General features: G+C 34.8%; 1 protein-coding gene across 1 annotated transcript; it reads left to right on the forward strand.

The window, feature by feature from the left end:
- Positions 1 to 419: 419 nt before the first annotated feature.
- LOC106708034 (heterogeneous nuclear ribonucleoprotein U-like protein 1) lies at positions 420 to 20,077 on the forward strand. Its single transcript, XM_045684674.1, has 29 exons — positions 420 to 715; positions 1,288 to 1,418; positions 2,363 to 2,550; positions 3,244 to 3,287; positions 3,611 to 3,780; positions 4,874 to 5,023; positions 5,366 to 5,476; positions 5,755 to 5,842; positions 5,957 to 6,093; positions 6,779 to 6,884; positions 7,777 to 7,889; positions 8,146 to 8,303; positions 8,905 to 9,091; positions 9,521 to 9,682; positions 9,876 to 10,146; positions 10,262 to 10,337; positions 11,083 to 11,203; positions 12,884 to 13,006; positions 13,824 to 13,952; positions 14,294 to 14,462; positions 14,692 to 14,940; positions 15,342 to 15,368; positions 15,414 to 15,540; positions 15,787 to 15,953; positions 16,444 to 16,568; positions 17,373 to 17,481; positions 17,969 to 18,150; positions 19,157 to 19,225; positions 19,764 to 20,077. Exons 1-29 carry the CDS (start codon positions 586 to 588, stop codon positions 19,842 to 19,844), a joined length of 3,900 nt encoding a protein of 1,299 aa, XP_045540630.1. The 5' UTR covers positions 420 to 585; the 3' UTR covers positions 19,845 to 20,077.
- Positions 20,078 to 23,770: the final 3,693 nt, after the last annotated feature.

Below are 23,770 nucleotides of genomic sequence, written 5' to 3' on the forward strand. Positions count from 1 at the left end.
TTGAATTTAATTCTCATAATACATTGTTTTATTTGTTGCTTAGTAACCTGAAAATTAACATATTTTTCACTTCTTAATGACAAAATATAAATATAGCATTTCGGATATGATGAAGATTAATTAAATACTAAAATAAATAAAATTTCATTTCTGTATTTTTACTCCATTTTCATACCTTGGCAACAAAATATTTGCCGCCACTTTTACTCGCCGTTGATTGGATAACGTGTTACTTTAACCGATACTTACAAACCGATACATTGTTTTTCAAAATAACTTTTATATTCAATCACACAATACACATTTACGATATTTGTAATAGCAGTAAATAAATCCTAATAAAATGCAGACATTTGACTGATGACTTCCTTATACAATTTAAAAAGTAAAATCATTTCGCGAATTTGTATTAAGGTAAAACGGAACGCAAATTTCCGCTTAACCTCGCATCATCGTGACGCCATATTAGTTTGTTCTGGCGCTTATGTGTAATATTTTTGTGAGTAATGTAATGGCTGTTAAAAAGTGATACTTAGTGTAATAAACAATTTGACTGTGAGTTGTGGACTATAAATAAGAATAAAAATGGATCCATCTAAGATGAAAGTCGTGGATCTTAGATCCGAACTCGGAGCTCTTGGTTTGGACACCAAGGGTAATAAAGCGGCATTGGTAGAACGATTGAAGAAGGCTCTTGAAACTAAAACTGGAAAAGGTAATTTAGAGAAACCAATATTTTTTGCGTGCTACAAAATTATAACCCCATAATTTGACGCATTTTCTAATTATGCGCAGTTATAGCACGTGCATCTAAATCCCGCCATGTTTCATTTTGGTAAAATATATGCGAAATTGTTGAGTAACGCATATTTTTTTCCTCTTCAATGTGTTACGTTTTCAGAAATTATTGATTTATTATCATAATGCAGAGAACCCAAAGAAAATTAAATTGTAAATTGATCAACAAATGCAATGCAAATAATAATACAAACAGAAACCGTTAAATTAGAAAAACTATACGGTATACGATTAACTTAGAAATTTTAATGCTACATTATGTTAAGGATGTGTTTAAGTATACACTGGCTTGAAGCCATGAATTTTTCGTGGTTTTTCACTGTCATCATTCATACGAAAAAAAAGTTCTAAATTTTTTCAAAAAAAGAGATAAAAATATGTATCAAAAATGTTTTAGAAGTAGTATCTGCGGTAACAGCATTATATATGTATTTTAGAAAATGGGGCCATAATTTTTGGATCCAATGAAAATAAAATTGTTTTGTACAGTGTTTGCTGAGACATCTATCCTGGATACCTCTACAGAGGATATAGATGAACCAGCAACACCAAGGAAAGTCAATCCAGCTGCTAGAGTTACTCGGAGATCTTCATCATCACGATTAGCAACACCAGCAAAGGTTAGTTGAAATTAAATGTTTAAAAATTGTCATAATAGCATAATAAAAAGTCCTTTAAATATGTCACATTGTTAAAAATAATAAGTGTTATTCAAATGTGTCTATTTAAGGATGATTAGTTTGAAAATTCACTAGAGATGTGTTGCTTAAATTACAATATAGCTAAGATTGTTTCTTTTTATTCCTACTTTATTCTTTAAAACTACATAAAGAAATAAAATATAAATCCTAAAAGTCAGGTTTTGACAAAAAAGGAAAGGATTTTATGTTTTTTTTAATTGTTAGTTAATCATGCGATATGTAGCCAAATAACTAATAAATTAAAAAAATATATATACCTAAATAGCACTTGTTTAATTTATTTTATTACCAGACCAATGCTCGATAGTTCATAGTTGTTCATTATGCATGTACAGTTCGACACTATGATAACCAACCATAAAGTATAACATTAATTCCACACTAAATTAATTTGATACTTTATATGCATCACTTGCCAAAGTAACCATCCTATATATAGGCCTATTCCTAAGAAAAGGTTATTCAATTTTTAATTTTTTTTAAGCTTTTAAAATTACTAGATACTAAAAGAGATTCTTTTTACCCTTCTACCTAAAGACCAACAGTGTACCACTCATGCCACTGAAACCCAATGACCAAACTTTTTTTACACCCTTATACAAATCCAACTTAGGCCTAAACTCACCCATTCCCCGGATATATAGGACATCCAAAGAATTACAGAGAGGAAAATACAACATTGATATTATTTGCACCTCCATACATACATCTGCTTTGTGAATTTATATAAGTAAATACATAAAGACAAAAACACTATCTTTGAAAAAAATAAATAATTGAACATTAATAAATATTGACTTTATTTGTTAAAAACATATCCTTGTTTTATATATATTTTTACATTTCCAATTGACATATTTCAGCAACCAATAAGAGAAGATCCACCGGAACCAATTGAGGAAGAAGTCAAGATGGTATCGGAAGAACCTAAAGAACCAGAGCCAGAGGTTGTCAAGGAGGAATCACCAAAAAAAATTGAGCCTCCTCCGAAAGAGGAATCACCAAAGGAACCTGATGTTGAGGATCCTAAAGAAGTTCAACATGAACAAGAGTAAGTAGATGTTGTGTTATTATGAATAATGTAGATGATATGTAGTAGTTGGCACCAGCAACGTCATCTGTTGCACTAATTGGCATAAAAAAAAAAGGCTCACCCAGTGCCACACAGAAAACAGCGAAGTGGAAGAAATTCTACGATCCGTCTGATGAGTGTGGTGACGGAGGCCTAATTTTAGTCCTCTTTTCTTCCCACCCATTACATATAAAGAAATAATGGGAAATATTCTCATTTTTGTGCATCCCTTCCTCTGTCAAATAGAGGTAACTAAAGCATCTGCAATTGCGTTTGTCTATGGGCGGCGGTCGTTTTGCTATTTCAAAGAATTCAGGTGGCCATTTGTTTGTTTTTACCACCTTATGATATAAATAAAAAATGTAGGAGTACATTGTTATTATCTTTTTGAAAGGTTTGATGTTGTGATATAGGTAGACTCTAGTCTGGAGAAAAAGAAATCAAGCAATTTAGTCGCTTTAAATTAATAATGCCTTTGCCTTTATATCAAAGTCAATGCATCAAGCTAAATGGGCTTAATTTATGAATTAAAAATATGAAAATAAAAACAATGAAACTTTCAATAAATTTTTGTTAAAAACATTCAAAATCAACAACCATGTAACTTAATTTCTTCTACATTCATCTTAGAAAATGTATATCAATTCAGTTTTATTTATTTTTTAATTACAGAAGCGAGTGTGTAGCAATGGATCAAGATAAACCAGATGAACAAGGTAAGGATTTTACATAAATGTTATATGCAATTGTATGAAATAGGTTTTAAATCATATTATATCATAAATATTACGTAGCAAATATATTCAGTGTCTATGATTCATATGTAAAAATTTTGTGGATACTAATATTTGAAACGGATTGAATCAGTTTAAGGTAATTGAATAATATTAGTAAATTTATTTTATTTCCAATATATTGTGATATGATAAGATGAACAATATAAAAGCGAAATAGTTAAAAACACATTTAAATAATTAAATATTCTTCTAAAATATATTTTTTAAATGGAGTTAAGTAATGATTTTATTCATTTTTACAGTTAGTGCACCCGATCTATATGAACCTGAAAGTCCGAATGAAGACACCAATGATGTAGCTGAAGGGAGTCAGGAAGAGAAAAGTGAAGCACAAGAGAAAGAAGAAGAACAGAAGATGGAGCATGATGGAGAGGATGATAGTGGAAGTAGAGATAGGAAAGACTCTGAAGAGGTATGTATTGGGTATCAATGTATTAACTGTAACTGACACAGTGATCTCCTGAAGTGCTTTCCTTCAAAGTTACTACATTAAATAATTTCAAAGTAATCCATAGTCAAATTCATCTATATATATAAAAGAAAGTGGTGTTAGTTACACTATTTATAACTTAAGATCGGTCGAACTGATTTAGCTGAAAATTGATGGGGAGGTAGCTTAGAACCAGGAAACGGACATAGGATAATTTTAATCCCGTTATCTATTTTTTATTCCGCGCGGACGGAGTCGCAGGTAAAAGCTAGTTAGAAATGAAAATCATATTTCCACATGTCATTGGCTGACAATTTTATTTAATGTCTACAGATTTATTTTTGAAAGTTTGTGTGTTTAAGTTGATGATAAATCATGTTTGTTTTTAATAAGTCAATTACATCTTTATAAAGGAGAAAATATTCAGATAGCTCTCTTATAATTTTACAATTTCCTCTTTGTAATATTAGTGTTGATTAAATTGTATGCATTATGTCCACTGATCTGTATCCTTGGACAGGTGTAAAATATCATGGCCATAGGCTGTTTGATTGTTTGCAATTTTTGCGCTAATGGCAGTGGTTGCAGTTAAAATGCGTTGCATTTAATACTACTATTTATATAGAAATAACTATTATTAACATTAGTAGGCGCTTTTGAGTCGAAATGAAGCAAAAACTGTCATCAGGAATCTGTCAATATTTCGATGTATAAGGGCCAAAGTTATAAATTGATGATTTTTACTTTTATGTTTAAAGCTACACCTTTGTCTAGTTAACAACATGCACTAAACACAAATATACATTTACAGATGTAAATGTGGTTTTTTCTTAAGTAAAAGGAAGTATGTAGCATCTTTTCCTATGTGGTTGAAATTTTGAGAGCCTCTCCAGAAAAGTTGTCAGTTTGCGCATTGACCCTTATTTGTATGAGCCATGTATTAATAGAGGTTATTGACTGTGAGACAAACACATTTTGTTATCTATTCTACACTTTAAAATTTTTTATATTTCTTTAACCAAGCATAGATGTGATAAAATATTTTCCTGTTTCTTAATTCTGTTGTAAATTTCAGGGTAGAGATGGAGACAGGGATCGTGACCTGACAGAAGAAGAAGAGTGGGCATTACTGAATGAAAGACTCTTGATAAAAGAACAAGAGAGACTTGAGAGAGAAAAAATACAGGCGGAAGAAGATGCTAGGAAATTTGAAGAGATGAGCAAGGTATATTTTTATTGCATTTGTATTCGATTAATTAACGTAGAAAATAACAGTTGTCTTTTAAAATCTATATATATAAAAGAAAGTCGTGTTAGTTAAACTATTTATAACTCAAGAACGGCTGAACCGATTTAGCTGAAAATTGATGGGGAGGTAGCTTAGAACTAGGAGACGGACATAGGAACTTTTTTTTTTATCTTGAGTGCATTTTTTTTTATTCCACGCGGACGGAGTCGCGGGTAAAAGCTAGTAGTGTAATATACAAAAGAAAATATATTTTCGGTCTTATGAAGACATACAAGTAAGTTACAGAGGCTTGTATTTTAAACGCATTCTATTTATTAGGATCCTATAAAGCTACAGCGTTTGAAGCGCAAGCAAGAGAAGAAAGCACGTTGGAGCAACTTCTACAAGACTGTGGCCGTTACTAATGAAGTCCTCACACCACCGATTGAGGTACAATCATTCAAAATTCAAAGTTTATGTCTAAATGGCACGCTTTTGTTACCAAACCAAGTGTCAGATGTAGTGAGAGGATGTAAGCGTTGATATTTTTGTAGGTCTAGTATTGTGCAGATACACCGGCACAGTGTCTGTTTTCTCTCTAACAGTAATTTTATTTTAAATAAAAAAGGTAAAATGCTGTATTTATATGATTCTAGGAGCTAGATTAAAATTCAACATTTTGTGATTTTTTTACGAGTTTGATGTTTTTATGTAATATTTTTTTATAGGAAGAGGAGAAACTTTTGAAAAAAGCTGAGACGGCGATTAAAGTACCGGAGCCCGAAGTGAATGATGATAAAGTCACTCTCTCTTGGTGTAAGTATCCAACATCTCTATTTACTTATCCCACTAATGTAAGCTCCACGCATATAGAATAACACATTATCTTTTTAAGTCTCGTTGCTCTAATTCTATCTTTATATTTTTCAGATGATAGTGACTTGAACCAATTCTTGGAGTTGCCGGACCTAAACTCAGTGGTGCCAATGAATGAAGGCGCGCTCGCCCACGCGTGGGCCGGAAGCCGCGCCACCCATGGTGTTACCACCGGACGAGTGTGCTTTGAGGTCAGTATCAATATACTATAGTTTACTAGCTTCATGGGCAAAAAAAAAACCAAATTAGTTAGCCTCAGTGCTATTCCAATACTGTCATTTATTTCAATATCTAGATCTGTTCAGTCGTATAGTTCCAAGGTAACAAATATATGTCCAAACTTTGGCATATAAATCTTACTTAATATTATAAATGCGAAAGTTTAGATGGATGGATGAATATTTGTTTGAAGGTATTTCTGGAATAACTCAATGGATCTTGATGAAACTTGGCACAGATGTAGAACATAGTCTGGAAGAACACATAGGCTACTTAATAGTTTTTTTTTTAATTCTATGTGAATGGAATCTTGGGCGACAGCTAGTACTAGATATTTCCTGTAAACAGCTAATATGAGCTTGTCATACATTTTGTATGACATGTTGGCTAAACAGGTAGATAAATATTTTGTATTTACTTCCATATATCTTGTGATATATGGAATCGCAAGCAAAATTACAAAAAAAAAACGTTCTAAATAAATTGAAATAAATAATTAACTTTAACTGTTATCAAAAGCATAGAATGGTTATAAATTTTTACCAGCATTGAATAGTATATTGTTTTAAGTTACAAATACTTTTAATATGTGAGCTAAAATAAGCTCTTTAGTAATGTCTATTAGTTGTTGTTGATTTTTTATTTTTTAATAAATAGGTGCGAGTTGGTGCAGTTGTAACAACAACGGAGACTACTGAAAAGGAAGTTATCAGCAACGGACTGAGAGTTGGCTGGTCCACTGATGATTCCAGTTTACATCTAGGTAAGATTACAATATATACGGTTATTTTGGAATTACCAGAAAGACAATGTTTCATAGATAACGCTTTGTAATAATAGTTGTTTAAGGGATTAAATAAAAATTCACTTTTTTGAAAAATGTGAAAGCATTGCAAAGTCGAAGAAAAAACATGTTTGACATTGTTATTTACAAAATTATAATTTATTTCTTTTTCTAAGTGACATCTAACTAAAAAGTATTGAAACTCCTTAGAGCCTTAGACAATAGTTTCTGCACATTGTATTCATAAAAACTCAAAATCTACTAATCTCCTAGTTAATTCAAAAAATTATCATCTGCAAGCACTACCTTTCGATTGAAATATTTTTTATCAAAATCGGAGCACCAGAGGCGGAGCATCGCGGTAACACACATAAAAAATACAGTCGAATTAGTCGGCTAAAAAGTCTTAATGACATTTATCTATTCCCCTTCATTATAAAATGTATATATGGATGTTTATCTGGAACAAGGTATTAGTCATTGTTAATTACTAAATTTTTTAACGGAATTGAGAAGGATAACAATATTTACAATGTTTCGGCAGTGAAAATCCAAGGTACAGCAATTTGATACAATGTAGTTTTCAAATATCTTGTCACTGTATTAAGAATGCAAAGTAGTTTTGTAGTTTACTAATATGTTTATTGTTCCTGTTGGAAGTAACCTTGTTATGAAATATTTATGATGAGGATATACCAACAGGTACATCAATATTTTGTATTACTCCCGTATATTCTATAATATATGGGATCGCAACCAAAATAACATTAAAACCAATTACTTTTGTGTTGAAAAACTTGTGTAAAAATACTTAAAAATACTGTTATTTCTTTCTGAAGTTATTGTGTATAAAATTTATTTGATTGTTTAGGCGATGGTGAACTCAGCTGGGGCTATGAGAGTACAGGACGCGCAGTCAACAATGGAGAGTTCAAGGACTACGGCAAACTGTACACTGAGAAAGACGTCATTGGAGCTTATCTTGTTAGTTGAATAACTTAAATATGTTCATGTAAAGGCCCAAATTCTCATAAATTATAAGATTTACCAATAAAACCTAGGATTTATCAGTTATGTCTGAAATGTTATGTGATCTTAAACATGGTAAAATTCAAGATTTAAATACTTCAAATACGTGATAAATGACGATAAATTGCTGAAAAAAATTATAAAAAAAATAATAGGTTGTTTTTCAATGAATTCAAATTTTCAGTGTTGCTAATTTTTTTTTTATAAACAGGATATGGAATCAACTCCTTGCACTATATCTTACACGTTGAACGGCGAGGAGCTCGGTGTTGCGTATGAGTTTGACAAGGCCCTGCTCGGAGATAGACCTATATACCCTCACATCTTGACTAAGAATATCTGCTATAAAGTTAATCTAGGATATGAAAGGTAAGAATTACCTTTTTATACGTCATTAGTTTTAGATATAAGTCCTTTTTTGAAACAAGAGATTTTAATTTTTGTATATGAATTGATTGTAAACAAGCAAGAGACCACTTGACTCCGCTAAAAAAGTAAAATTACTGTAGTTCAGCAAATGCAAATATGTTGCTTTCCTATAATCAAAAAAGAAAATGTACAATAAAAGGATATTTCCCCTTGTTTCGTCCCTCCTCTGCCAAATACACCTCGAAGATAAGTAAAATTAGGCCTCCTCCAACCACTCATCAGACTGTATGCGGATTGTCTTTCATTTCCACTTGTACTGCACTGAGCGATTCAAAACATTCGTGCAACGGATGTTTTTGTGAGCTCTACTACTGTCAACTATGACTAAGGTTAGAAATAATAAGGAAAAGGGCTGGATATTATATTAGAAGTGAGAGGAGTAAGAGACAACTGATTGCTGCAGTTAGAAACACAGTTGACTCAAATCAATATATCGTAAAGTCAGTCTAAAAAAATAATTAAATCATGACCTTAGTTACAAATTGAATACATTTTAAGTTATTTATGTATGATTATATAAATTGATTTTGCTTATTTTCAGATACAACTTACTAACTCGTACTAAAGTAGTGCGTCAACGTGTTGAAGTGCCGATCGAGCAAGTGATAGAAGAGAAGAAAGCACGACAGGCGGAAATAGAACGTCTTAAAGAAGAGGCCAATCGTCGCAACAAAGAGCGCAAGGAGAAGGATCGTAAGGAAAGAGAGGAGAGGCAGAAGAAGAGAGAGGTGAGATTTCACATCTGCTTTCATACATACAGATAGGTTCTTCATGTAATATGTTGTTTGGCAATTAATGGATATTATTTAATACTAGGCACTAATTATTTCTTACTAATATTATAAATGCGAAAGTTTAGATGTATGGATGGATGTTTGTTTGAAGGTATCTGGAACGGTTCAACGAATCTTTATGAAATTCGGCTCGGGTGTATACTATAATAGTCTTGAAGAACACATAGGCTACTTATTAAGTTTTTTTTAATTCCGCGCGGACGGTGTCGCAGGCGACAGCTAGTAAAGCTACAATAATACAATTTAGCAATACATAGTTACTCTAACATATTTATTGCAGTGCCTACCTTTAATGGATTGAGGAAAAGATGGAAAATTGAATTAAGCTAGTCGTATAATTATACAATTACATAATCCTTGCAGGAGCGTGAAAGATCATCGCGCGAAAGGAAAGAGAAAGAAGCGGAGGAGAGGAGAGAGAGGGGAGAAGAGCCCGAGGGGGAGGGGAAAGAGATGCAAGAGGAACAGGACGCAGGAGAAAGACAGGAGAAGGCTGATGTTGAGGAGTCTGCTGAACAGGCCAAGGTATAAAGTTGAAAACACAATTATGCTAAACTCACAGTGTTTTAATGTTTAATTAAAACAGTATAGTGTTGTTCTTTTAGTGCCCATTTAAGGGCTACGAGTGACATTGAACTTAATATGTTTTTTTTTTTATAGCTACTTGATTGTGTTGTTTTGATTGACCTCTAGTACAGTATTAAATACTTTTTATTAGGAAAATGGCGACTCTGAAGTGAACAATGAGCCGATGGAGACAGACCAGCCGGAGTCACAAGAGTCTCAAGCAAAGGAGGAAGAGAAGGAGGCCACCTCGGATAAGGAGGAGGAGAAACAGACCACCCCGAATAAGGAGGAGGAAAAGCAGGTCACCTCTAATAAGGAGGAGGAGAAACAGGCCACACCGAATAAGGAGGAGGAAAAGCAGGCCACCTCTAATAAGGAGGAGGAGAAGAAACAAGAGGAAGCCAAAGAAGAACCCTCTGCTGGTTAGTTTTTTTTTTTTACTTATATATGGAAAGCAAATTGATTTATTTCCTAATTTATCTCAAATTTGAAACTTGTCAAATAAGATTAGGTTAATTAGTATTTTTCTTATTGCAGAGGCTGAAAAAGAGGTGACGGAAGACGATTTTCTCAAAGGAATTCTATTAGACAAGCGAATGAAAAGTGTCATCAGGTTTGTTATATTTACTTAGTAGTTATATTTATATAAAAAATACTAGCTTTTACCCGCGACTCCGTCCGCGCGGAATAAAAAATAGAAAACGGGGTAAAAATTATCATATGTCCGTTTCCTGGTTCTAAGCTACCTGCCCACCAATTTACAGTCAAATCGATTCAGCCATTCTTGAGTTATAAATAGTGTAACTAACACGACTTTCTTTTATATATAGATATAGATTTTAACCTGTAATGACTTTACCTGGGTTAAAACTCCGAGTTAGTAGCTCTCAAGTAATCAACGCTTTAAAATCACTCTTGTTTTCTTCGGCCAATGCTCAAAATGCAACACTCTGTAATAAAAAAGCGTCTCATTTTGAAAGCATTGTCTTATGAACAGATACATAGAATTACATTTGTTCTATTTGAACACGGCGTAAAAAAATACGGGCTTATTCTTGTAAGAGAAAGTGTTGACCGATATACAAGTGTTTAGATCAGGGATTCCGAAAGGGGTATTCCCAATATCGAACTTAAAGCATTGCTAATTCTCACTCTGTCTTCTCAATAGAAGGAAAGAATTAATTCTGACTTAGGTCAATACCTAAGTCAGAATTAATAATAATAATAATTGATCTTAAAATTAGGTAATTTGGCCATCGGGTTCAGTGGTAACAGTTCATTTTTGAAAAGGGGTCACTTGTACAAAATATTTTGGGAACCCCTGGTTTAGATAGAGTGTAAACTCAGACACATTTCAGATATGTGGTGGAGGAGGAGCTGGACGGTGAGGAAGCGAGCATGTTGCCCGGCTACGTACTGATGGCGCACGCGCAGACCCTGCCTGGACCACGGCCACCGCCAACTACAGCAGACTGTGAGGTCAGTACTGCGATTACAATGTCTTGATACTATGGATGGAACGTTTTTGTATTTATACAAATGTATGATCTCGACGTCTTCATACAAATGTTTGTAGATATCTTGGCGGCTCTTAACTTCGCATGAATCGCAGTTAGGTGTAGTGTGTGCGGGGGGGGGGAGGGTATGGCACTGTTGAGCCGTCAAGATATTTGAAAAGTGTTATAACGCGACGAATTAATGCCCGGTATGCAAAAGTGCTTTTTAAATTCGATAGCACAATACATTTGTCATAAGAAAGCAAGCAAAGCAAGATTATTTTCTACGTAATAGTGTCAATGCATGACAAAAGGTCACCAAATTATTTTTATTGTAGTAGGTACGGCAAATGATTCGTTTTAGCACTGAAATGGCTATAAAAAGGATAAGAAAAGGTATTTCAGGTAGGTACTACAAAAGTCTACATCTTAAAGATCAAATGAGTATGTGGAAATGAACTTGTTTTTTGGGGGAAATAAGTTTGTTTCTCACAAAAAATTGTTCGATACTTGACAAAAATAAACTAAAATATCTCAGAACAAGGAAAACATATACGAAAAAAATACGTTTCGATAAATTAGTAGGAAAAATAAGTGTGTGAAAACCAAACTAAAATAGACAACGTATGAACTTATCATCGTATGGATGCGGGGAAATGACATTCAAAAGCAGTTGTTGAAAGATTACATAAATAGCTACAATGACAAGGTCATGTTTCAAGACTCATGTGGAAAATCAATGGAAGTAAAAGGCTGATTTGGCAATATCAAAAGTAACTAATATTTTGTTTACTAAATTTATACATGACTTCACTTTGATATTTACATTTATCTTGGTGAAATTGTGTTTTTGTTTCATACATAGTCCGCCTGGCCACTGCAGCGTCGGCCCGATGTACAAAATATGGCTATAACGTGCGCCCGTCGCTCTGGAGGTAGGGGCTACCTGCCGATATTATGTCGGCTTCACCTACTATTGGGGGTGATATTTACATAAAAACACAATAAATAAATACTACACCAGATGTGGGTTTATACAGAAGGCGGGACTGCGTTTGTTTCGTGAAGAAATTGCTGAGGAAATAAAGTTGTTTCTTGGGGGAAATGAATTTGTTTCTCGTTGAAATGGATTTGTTTCTTGGGGAAATGGATATGTTTCTAGGGGAAATTTAGAAATGGCGTTTGTGGTGAAAACTTACTAAAAATGGCGGTAGCGGTAGTCAATATATTTAAGCAAGAAACAATTATTGCAAGAATTTATTTTGTAGGAAGATATGCCTTGACTATGTTGAACGTTTGAATATGGAGTATGGGCAAGAGACTACGAAAATTTTCTGCAACGTAAAAAAAATAATTATATTTATTGTAATGTGTCTAAAAAATAGAATAATATAGTAGGTGTTGGGTTCAAATCCCAGATGGAACAAATATATGAATCGTTCATATATTTGTTCATGAAATATTTTGTTTTAAATATATTTAAAAACAAATTTTCAATCTTCAGTTTTTAAAACGGCGGCTAAACGAAATAAAAAGCGAAGGAAACGAGCTAAAAACGAGATTCAATATTTAAATAGGTTTCGTTCTGCGATGGACCAAGAAATGTTTCTAAGTATTTAAATTTTTTATACTAATAAAATGTAATAATATTATTTCTGTATAGGTGATCCTAATGGTAGGCATGCCGGGTAGTGGCAAGACATATTGGGCGAAGAATCACATCGCTGCACATCCCGAAAAGAGATACAACATATTATCAACTGGAGCGCTGTTTGATAAGATGAAGGTATGTTATATGTTATAATTATATATGCACATTACACAAATATACACATATAAATAGTAAAAATATATTATTTTCTAATTATGTTTTTGTAGTACGTTTAATATTACGTAAAAATGAATGATTTACACATTTAAAGATTGCAATAGCAGCGTTAAATTTTTATTTTCTATGAATATATTTGTTGAAAGTATTTGAAATATTATATTTTGATTGTTTTGAATGAATATAGCTTTGGTAATTTTTTTTTAGTAATCGTAGTTTTTCTTAGTTTTAAATAAAGATATTTGTAATCCATAAATTAGTATGTTAAATCAGGTTTCTAACAAATTATTTTTTTTTTATATCAATTATGTAGTATTTCAAATATAAAGTAATAATTAAATGAAGCTGTTATTGAAATTTTGAACAAAAATGTCACACAACACTACACAATACCAAGATATTAATCTGATTTTCTTTCAGCATGAATAAGTAAGAACGCAAAATAAAAAGAGAACATAAAATACATAGCTGCAAACTAATGTTAGTCTGTATTTTCAACAGGGTGCAAATTACAGCAACATTAATTGCAAAATATTTATTTAAAAAAATGCAAAAAATAATACACTTTGACCTGTAGCGGTCGAACACCACGTGTTATATGATACCAGTGGATCACCCGCCGAAGAGGAAACCTATGTCGTGTCAGCGCAGAGAGTCCCTGGTATCAAAATATAACATTATTTCTCATAGATATAAGATAGCTGTAAGTCTGCTAAGCGTAACACTGCCGTGTCTATCAATATTCAGTCGTGTGACTCTGTGGCCTCGATCTCAGGTGGACTGTAAACCATTCCGGAGCAGCTACGAGGGCCGCTGGGACGCCATGGTGACCAAGTGCGCCAAATGCGTGCTCAAGTTGTTGGAAATGGCGCGGGGACGCAGGAGGAACTATATACTGGACCAGGTGAGACTCCCAACACGATAGAGTACCTACCTACTCTGGCAGTCACTTAATCAGGAACAATCGAGATCGGAACGAACCGAGTTTGGCCAAGTGTTTAACTGTCATTGTTATAACGTAGCGTTTTTAGATGCAGCACAGGTGAGTAGCCTAGATTGTAAGCGATTAAAACTTAGCCAAACGAATGCCAAAGTGCGAAACTAAAGCGTCTGGGATCTCTATTGAGCTTGTTCTAGGTGTCGCTCTGCCATAAGCACCCGGACGTTTCTATAATATGATTCGTTTTGCTCCACATTAACGACGCCGGCGACCACCGTATGTATGTCGCCGTAACGTAAAAACAGACGAACGTATACCCGTCGGCCCAGAGGCGCAAGTTGAGGGAATTCGACGGTTACCGGCGCGTCGCCGTTGTCATTGTCACTGATGAGGACACGTACAAGGAGCGCCACAAGCGAAGAGAAGAGGCCGACGGCAAGGAAGTGCCCGACGGGGCTATCGTGGACATGAAAGGTTGGTAGCCAGCCGATTCGCGCCGATACGACCCTCTCAGTCTCACTCGCACTTTGTCCTGTCTCCCGCCGTCGCGATGCACCGACACGCGAATCCCTTCAGTCTGTTCGTACTTATAAATCGATTTATAATTACGAATAACGATGAATCGATTCGTCTTGTCGTGCAATCGAGCGAAACGGTCGCGATCGACCAATACCAGTCGCTGACTATAATGTATGTTTTCTAGCAAACTTCACGCTGCCGGAGAAGGGGACCTGGCTCGACGAGGTGATTTACCCCGAGCTGGAGGAGGAGGAGGCGAGGAAGATACTGGAGGGATTCCACAAGGAGGCGCGTGCGGCCGGCGTGGTGAGGGAGCGCGAGAAGCGAGAGCGCAGCGCCAGTCGCGACGGACATCCGCCGCACAAGCGCGCGCGCGACGAGCGCAGGCACAGCAGAGATGACCGACGTCCTAGGGACTTCCCACGGGACAGAGGTACGCTAACCTACTGTGGCTTTTTAACGTCGAAACACGTATATATGTCGCAGTCATATTGTATAATTTTACGGCCGTATTACATTACGGCTAGTTGTTATCAAAAACAGGGCTGTTTTGAAATGCGGCGGTTCAACGAGTAGCCGGATTGACATTACGATACGTTCTTCAATAAAGCGGCCCACGTTTAGCCGCATCGTACTAAAATCTGTAGGGTTACCATACTTACAAAATGAAACAATGTTTAAAATGAAAATCTATTTTATAAATCGGAAAATAAGGTTTTCGTTTAGTTTTCCCAAATTTTTTTTGCTTCTTTCTATAAAACATTCAATATCAAATTTTGGACTCCGAAAAAACGCTTAATGCCAGCAAGTTAGTTAATTTAGTAGTGTGTGCAGAGGACAGATGGGGCGGCGGCGGTGGCGGTGGCGGTGGCGGCGGCGGCGGCGGCGGGCGGGGCGGCGGTCAAGGCCGCTGGGGCCCGGCGGCGCGCGGCGCGGGGCAGACTCGCTGGGGCGCCGGCAACGGGCGCGACCGCGGCGGTCATGTGCCGCCCGGACGCTTCGACCGGCAGTGGGGCGGACCACAGCACAACAGGTATCTACTGACATCTACACACAACCCTCACTGTCATAACACAATCATATCTTTAGAGGGATGCCACACGCTTGTTCTTTATACAAAATCGGAATGAAACGTCATATCGTGCGTCGCTAAGCACATGTAGGGAAGTCTTAATTTTGACTTACACCGTAAGCTTCCTTGCTAAATCTAAATCTCTACATGAAATCATTGCAATTGATGTATTAAACTTTTAATGTAATGTTTTTTTTTCTAATGTAGAAACAATGAGTTTGGTCGCAACGATCGTGACAACTTCCGTGGAGGTCGCGGTGGTCCCGGCATGCGCGGTGAGCGGGGCCGCGGTCCTCCGCCAGGTGACGCCTCGCGCTTTGGTAGAGATCGCGCCAACAACAGAGGTCCACAGCAAGACAAACGACCTGGACCAGGTTAATGTTATATTAAAATCGTCTACTTCCACCAAAAACTCAATCACTCTCGTACTTTAAGTCTAATAACATGTTTTATTATCATTAAAAGTTGGGAAATCGATGTATCGATGGCTCCTACGAATAAGGACCAATGTGCAAATTGACAATTTTTCAGGAGAGGATCTCAAAATGAGAGAGGATCTCCATATATAAAAATAGGCCGCATAGACTATTTCTCCTTCCTATGCCTCCCCTCTTCCGCCAAATCCAATTCCCCTTCCCATCCTTTCCTATTAAGAAAAGGATGGGAAGGGAAAGAGGACTAAAATTATGCGGAATTGCTTCCACTTGACGCCTGTCTTCTATGTGGTCGTGATATTGCAACGGTCGATCCGGCCAATTCGTGCACCCACCAAATATTGTTGTTGCGGGATCTACCACTGTTAAATTACTAATTAATTACCTATTTGTTATTATATCAACGTTTGAAACGTAATGTGTGGTGCAGGTAACATGGGTGCGGGCATGGGGTCGTGGCAGCGCGGCGGAGCACCCCCGCAGGGCGCAGGGCGGGGCCGCGGAGCGCAGGGCCCTGCCGGCGTACAAGGCAGCCTCGCCAGGACACAGGGCAAGGTAAAAACATCTTATATAGGCTCTCAAACATTTTGTTGGCTTAGAACATTGTAAAGTGGCACGTCAATCTGTTGGCGCAGAATTTAAAAAAAAACTTAGTAGTCTTTGTTCTTTCAGAAAATTTCAGCGAGATTTGATTAACATCCATTCATCCATGTAAACTTTCGCTTTAAAAATTCCAAACCGCTACGACTTAGGGGCCTTCAAGAAGCGAGCGTATCACCATCTCAAAGGCCAGCAACGCATCTGCGATTCCTCTGATATTGCAGATGTCCATGGGCGTCGATGAACACCTTGGTGTTATCGCTGCTCGTTTGCCCCTATCTCTTATATGTAAAAAAAAAAATATTTGGAAAGATTATAACTGATAAAGTTTGGATGGATTATGGATGTTGATGTACTAAGTAACAATAGAACGAATGGTTGGATCTGAATGAAATTTGTAACAGAGATAGATTACTCTCTGGAATAACATGTAGGCATATCTCATTTTTTTTTAATTCTACGTGAATAAAGTCGCTCGCGAATATTAATTACTAATACTACTATAATTAATACGTTCAACACAACCCGTATGAAACTCGTCATTCGTGTCGGCGGCAATGAATATGTTAACAAACTCTAATTACCATTTTCAAAAATAAAATAACGAGTTATTAGCTATTTCACGCAAAACCGCGAATTCTTCAATGCATTTGAATTTAATTTAATTATATTGAGTATAAATTTTTGGAAAAATTAGTTTTGTCTATTCTTTGAACTGATTAGATAATATTCTATTAATAATAAATTGAATATTGTTAGGACGGGTCAAACCAAAATCAGAACCAGGGCATGAACACGCAGAACCAAGCGAACTGGAACCAGTGGGCCAACAACTGGGGCGGCTGGGGCAACTGGAACCAGAACCAAGGTATTATTACACTGCTTTTTTTATTGATTCAATTTCTTATATTTAATTTCCATACTTACTAAATCTTCACTAAGGTACTCTTATACATCTCTATAAGAACCTGACGTGTGATACTATTGTCTTTTTATATTATAAGATGGCAAACGACCTAGCGACAAAATGAATTCGCCAAAATAGCGAAGTGACCGCCGAAAATGAAAACTCGCTTCCCACAGTTAGTCGACGGAGGAGGAGACGCAAAGAAATTATTTCCCATTCCTTTGCGTCCTTTCCTGCATCAAAGCAACTTTACCTTCCCATCATTTTCTTGTTAGAAAAGTGCAGAAAACGGAAGAGGAAGAATGCACACTCTTCAACGCAGAATGACTTTCAAATCTATCTTCTGTGTGGTTGTGGTATTGCATCAGCTGACTCGGCCTATTCGTGCAATTGATGTTGGTCTACCATTGTTAAAAGTATCCTATAATAAGTATTGTGTTTTCTTTAGGGTGGGGTAACTGGGGCAACTGGGGCTGGGGCGGCGCTGGTGGCGCGGGCGGGCAGGCGGGCGCGGGCGGGGCGGGCAAGGGGCAGCAGGTTGGTGCGGGCGGGCAGGGCCAGTGGGGCGGCTACACGGCTCAGCAGTGGTACCAGTGGCAGCAATGGCAGCAGCAGCACGGCTGGCCGGGGGTGAGGCACACATACACACACACACACATATTTATAAAAAACTAGCTTATTGCCCGCAACTCCGTGCACGCGGAATTAAAAAAAAACACAGTCAAGTAGTTCTACACCTATGCCAAGTTTAAGCGTGATTTGTTAATCTGTTCTGGATATATGTGATAACAATCATACATCCATCTATCCAAATATTCGCATCTTATCTATATATATAAAAGAAAGTCGTGTTAGTTACACTATTTATAACACAAGAACGGCTGAATCGATTTGACTGAAAATTGGTGGGCAGGTAGCTTAGAACCAGGAATAGGACATAGGATAATTTTAACCCCATTTTCTATTTTTTATTCCGCGCGGACGGAGTCGCGGGTAAAAGCTAGTTTATAATATTAGTAAGATATCTTTACTATGACTTGTACTTGTTGAGAAATTTATATGACCAGGCGGGCATAAGTGAAAATAAATTATGTCACTAGCACCACCTCTTTTTACCCCCCTCCCCACCCCTACACGTGATGTTTTGTGATTTTTATTAAGCAATAGAACTAATGTTATATTATTTTCCATTGCTGCATTTGTATAACGGGTATGTAATCCGTTGCACATTCACCACCAACCTTTATAGATAACCGTTAGACAGGTCATCATCAGCCTTTGTCTGTCCACTGCTGGACATAAGCCTGCTGCTTGAAAATTATAGCTTTTGCTTCGTTTCGAATTAAAAGCTCCAGTTAAAGTTACTGTTAGAAAACATTATAAGTAGTTGGTGTTTCTAACACATCTGCTGAGAATTGTAATTTATAAAACGGGATCCCGCAATCCAGCGAATTGAAGTCAATCCAACAAAAATCCTACGAAAATGTAATCCCTAACCGCTACCATCTTCAACAATGGCGGAAATCAAATAGACACGGAATACCACGGTTTATAACATGTCTAGTGGAATATAAAGGTCCGTAGCAAATATTAAGCAACATAATGACGTCATATAACAAAATCTTTATGTTTCCAGTACCAGCAGTCGCAGGGAGGCCAACAGACTGGCAACATGGACGCCCAGGCCTGGGCGCAGTACTACCAGGTCAGTGTACTATGAAACAGTTATGCATTCCCACTGAAGAAAATAAAAAGAATAGTAATGCTTGCTGCGACAATGAAAATCAGACACATGAATATTAGGATGACTGGTTTCTTAGTGGAAAGAGGAACTAAACGTCTCACATATGTTAAGGCGTTTTTGTCGTTGTATTAATATATTATTATTTAACAGTGGTAGACGTCAGCAACAACAACATCAGTTGCACGAATTTGCCTCGTTCAGTGAAATACCACGAACTTACAGAAGACAGACGTCAAGTGGAAGTAATTCCAAGTACAGTCTGATGAGTGTAGTGATGGAGGACTCATTCCCCTTTCCCTTCCCATGGATGGAGAGTAGATGCATAGGAAGGTTAAATATTCTCTTTTTGTGCGTCTCGTCTTTTGTCGATTGAGGGTAGGCAACGCATCTGCAATTGCGAATGTCTTTAGGCAGCGATCGCTTCGCCATTTCGGTGAATTCATGTGGCCGCTTGCTCGTTTACCACCTTGTAATATATATATATTTTTTTAATTTACAGAATTACAGCGGTGCCGGTAATAACAACAGTGCGACTGCTGCAGTGACAGGAGTGCCGCCGCCCGCCACAGACAAGAAATAACCACTTTCACCATAGCAAGCGAGGTGTTAACTGATTTTGATAATGTGACACTGAAATATATTTGACAAACACTAAACAAAATGGACATTTAACTTAAAGGCAGTTTAAATTCATGTAAACACGTTCGATGCCACCAACTCACCGAGATGGATTACATACAATGGTGGTATAGAAAGTGTTAGACCTTGTAAAAATGTCGAAATCTATTTTTAAAATTAACTTCTCTTTTGAAAATTTTTTTCTTGAATTAAATTTAATGTTTCAAATAGAGTTAAAATTGCTTTATATTCAATAAAAATGCAAAGAAAAAAATCAATTTGCTGCCTTTATTTTGGAATTGAATAATTTTGTTTGCACGTTCACTGCAATTTTGAAGTTGTTTATAAAAATATTACATTTAATGTAACGACTATTTTAAGATAAAAATAATTTTAAATTAATATATGTAACAAACTGATTACCACTCTTAATAGACACGTGTCGTAAAATCTGAAGTTTTTTTAATTTACCTTCATAATATAAGTAAAATTTAACTTTTAGATATATAAATATCTTTAGCGTACAAAAAGTAAATTAACCTTGCGTTTTTACTGTACAAATATTGGTAATGGGGAAATATTTTGTAACAGTGGAAATCCACGTCAAATCAATATTAGAATAAGTGAGATTCTTTAAAAATCTGATTATAAACATTATGGATATTTATGTATTTGAAATATTTTCGGTTTATTTAAGCTAAGAGCAATATTTGTTTTGCTTTTTTCAGATTTGAAATATTTTTTTCATAAGCACGTTTTTTGTTCACAATTAATGTGAAATGGAGGCACAGATTCTTGTGGGTTTTCTTTTTAAATGTATAATATTTTGTAAGTTTATGACAGCGTTAAGTTGACGGTAGTTTTAGATGTAATTTGGTCCGCAACTTGTGGTTTTGTGAGAGAATGAATGTATGGATCGTTGTAATACAATGAATTGAATATCAAATATATTGTATTAAGGATTATTTTGCAGTTTTATTTCAAACTAGCTTTTATCCGCAACTTCGTCCACGCGGAATAAAAAAAATGCACCCAAGATAAAAAAGTTTCTATGTCCATCTCCTAGTTCTAGGCTACCTCCACATCAATTTTCAGCTAAATCAGTTCGACCGATCTTGAGTTATAAATAGTGTAACTAACACTACTTTCTTTTATATATATAGATTTTTAGACATATTCATTTTGGGATTATATACTTTTGAGTAAGTCAGAATGGAGATTGAATATTTTAAGTGATAACTAAATATAAACCTTATACTGTTTAGTTAAGGCTGAAAATAGTGGAAAAAAAATTTAGTGTTGCCATACAATTATCAACTTTATCCGAATGGTATAAGGTTGATTTTTGATTATCACTTTAAAGTTGGTCGAAAAATTTTCCTACAAAAAAATAAAATAAAACAATGAAAACTTTACACATTTTATTCGTTCCAAAAAACTTGTCAATATATATTTTTATTTTGACAATATGAGAAATATTTTAAATTATAACCATTCAATGAGTTACAAGTTTTAATAATTTCACTGAATAGATTTTACAAGTATTCAACAGAGTTCCATATACACTAAAACCTATTTCATTACAATATTCAATTCGTAATACAAAATAGAGATTTTAAACTCCACACAAAAAAATTGAAAATTGCTAAAACCGACATCAGAATGTCAAAATAATTTTATAACCCATTCAATGCGGACGAAAATAGCAAATACATAAAAACAGTAAATCTTTATTCATGAAACTGTAATTTAAACTAACATGCATGCAATAAGACGATTATTCGTCAAAGTCCATACACGCCGCTCACTAATAATTTTCGCATCACGTGACCTCAATAATACGTCAATGTTTACTTAGCGGCAGATAATCGTCTCATTGCTAATATTTAAGTTTAAATTTAATTCATGAAGACGATTTACTATATTTTTCGTTTCAACTCACTATTATTTCAGTAAATTTTATCTAACCAAAAGGCACAAACCATAGATACATAACCTATTGATAGATGGAGCGTTTTATATAAGTGAAGTTTCAACGTAAATGTGTTGCCGGAAGTGTTTGTTTCGCCTCACTTTTAGCTTTAGATTAGGTATCTATAGATTATATATCTACGTCATAGCTAGTGTTTCCCAAAGTTTGAAACCTAAGATGGGGCGATAAGGGGCCCATAAAATGGGGGGCATTGAAATTAATTAAAGTAATGAAATTGTGGTTTTTAAGTTTTAGAGCTGAATAAAATTTAGGGGGCTCTGAATTATAATTGATTTTCAAAGGGGGCGGTGAAAGAAAATAAGTTTGACAATCACTGTCATAGACAATAAGATGTAATCCAAATGTAAAATGCAACATAATATTTTGATTTGATGTTCGTGAATTGATTTGACATGGTTTATATTTCAAATATCCTAACTAAAGAAAAACATTTACATATTTCGCTTTGAATGGGTTATTTTTTGACAAATTGAGGCCTGAAAAATCTTTTTTTAATTTTATTTCAAGCAGATTATTGTAACTTTTCAAACTAAACTTTCGATTAAAAAGTAAAGATATCCATACAAATTACTGGCAGCTTAAAAAGCACATTTGTCTTTTTTTTATTATAACCAAAACATAATTCTGAATTTAAAAAAGTTTTATCGTATTAGGTTATAAGAAATCTTATTTCGTGTATTACTTTCGTTGCTGCCATAGTCTTAAAGTTTACTGATAATAATTCCAAACCACATTAATATTATAAACTACATAAACATGATTTAACTTCAGAAAATAAAATGGTTACAGATTACAAAAAATAGATTTTCGAATGAAAGGCAGTTTAAAATTCTCAGTAAAGGTTTATGTTTAAACAATTTTTTTTTATTTACGTTAAGAAAGTTGCCAACGCTAAAAATGATAAAACTTTATTATAGCGAATCATGATGAATATTCATTAAATTAATTTTAAACGATAGGTAATCCTCTCTTGTACACTGTTTTGAAGTTTTTTTGAGTCGTAATTTATTTCGAATAAATAAATAAAATTATTTCGTACTTTTTCATAGTAAAGGCATGTTCACACTCACCATTTTTATAATAGAAAATGGTCCAATTTACATTATACAGAACACACATTTTCACTTTTTAGACATTTTTTCGTTTTATTATGTTATTTAATAGGTTCTAAACCTAAGCTATGCAGTTTTTTACGATTTTATTATTTTATTTTCTTCAAAATAACTTATAACATAAAAAAAATCAGCAAAACAATGTAAATAAGATCATTCCCTATCATTACAAACCAATTGAATTAAAATTCGGCATGATTAGCTTATGTAAATTTATTACCAAAAAAAGGTACGTAATTTTTTTAATTCTTGAATTTGGTTCACAAACCAAATCAATTCAATATTTGAATTTAAACATTTTAAATTGTTTTAATTATTAAACAAATTCAACAACTACGATAAACAGGTCTACGTTATATTGTTATTAATAATTTCAACCATCTAAGATTACAATGAATTATAGAGTTAGTTAAGTTACTATATAATGTAGGTGACAAAAACTTCCTAATTTATAACCTCTTTTGATTTTATATGACAAATATATTAAAAAGGTGCTGGGAATTTAAAACTGCGATAGTTAAAAAGAAATAATGTAGTTACACACTAGAAAAGAGCGGGAAACTTTATGAACAAAGACAAACTACAACTTAAAAAAAGCGTAGTACCATAGAGATAATTACTCTTTGCTAACTGCGTAATTGAATTTGCATTGTTTTGTGAAATTTATTTCATTTTAATACTAGTGGGTAAGAACTACAACTATAGATATATAACCTATAGATGGAGTGTTTTATACAAGTTTGACATATTAAGAATCGATTATTCAAATGTCATTTTGTATTT

The sequence above is a fragment of the Papilio machaon genome, chromosome 27, assembly GCF_912999745.1.
Source record: "Papilio machaon chromosome 27, ilPapMach1.1, whole genome shotgun sequence".
NCBI lineage: Eukaryota > Metazoa > Arthropoda > Insecta > Lepidoptera > Papilionidae > Papilio > Papilio machaon.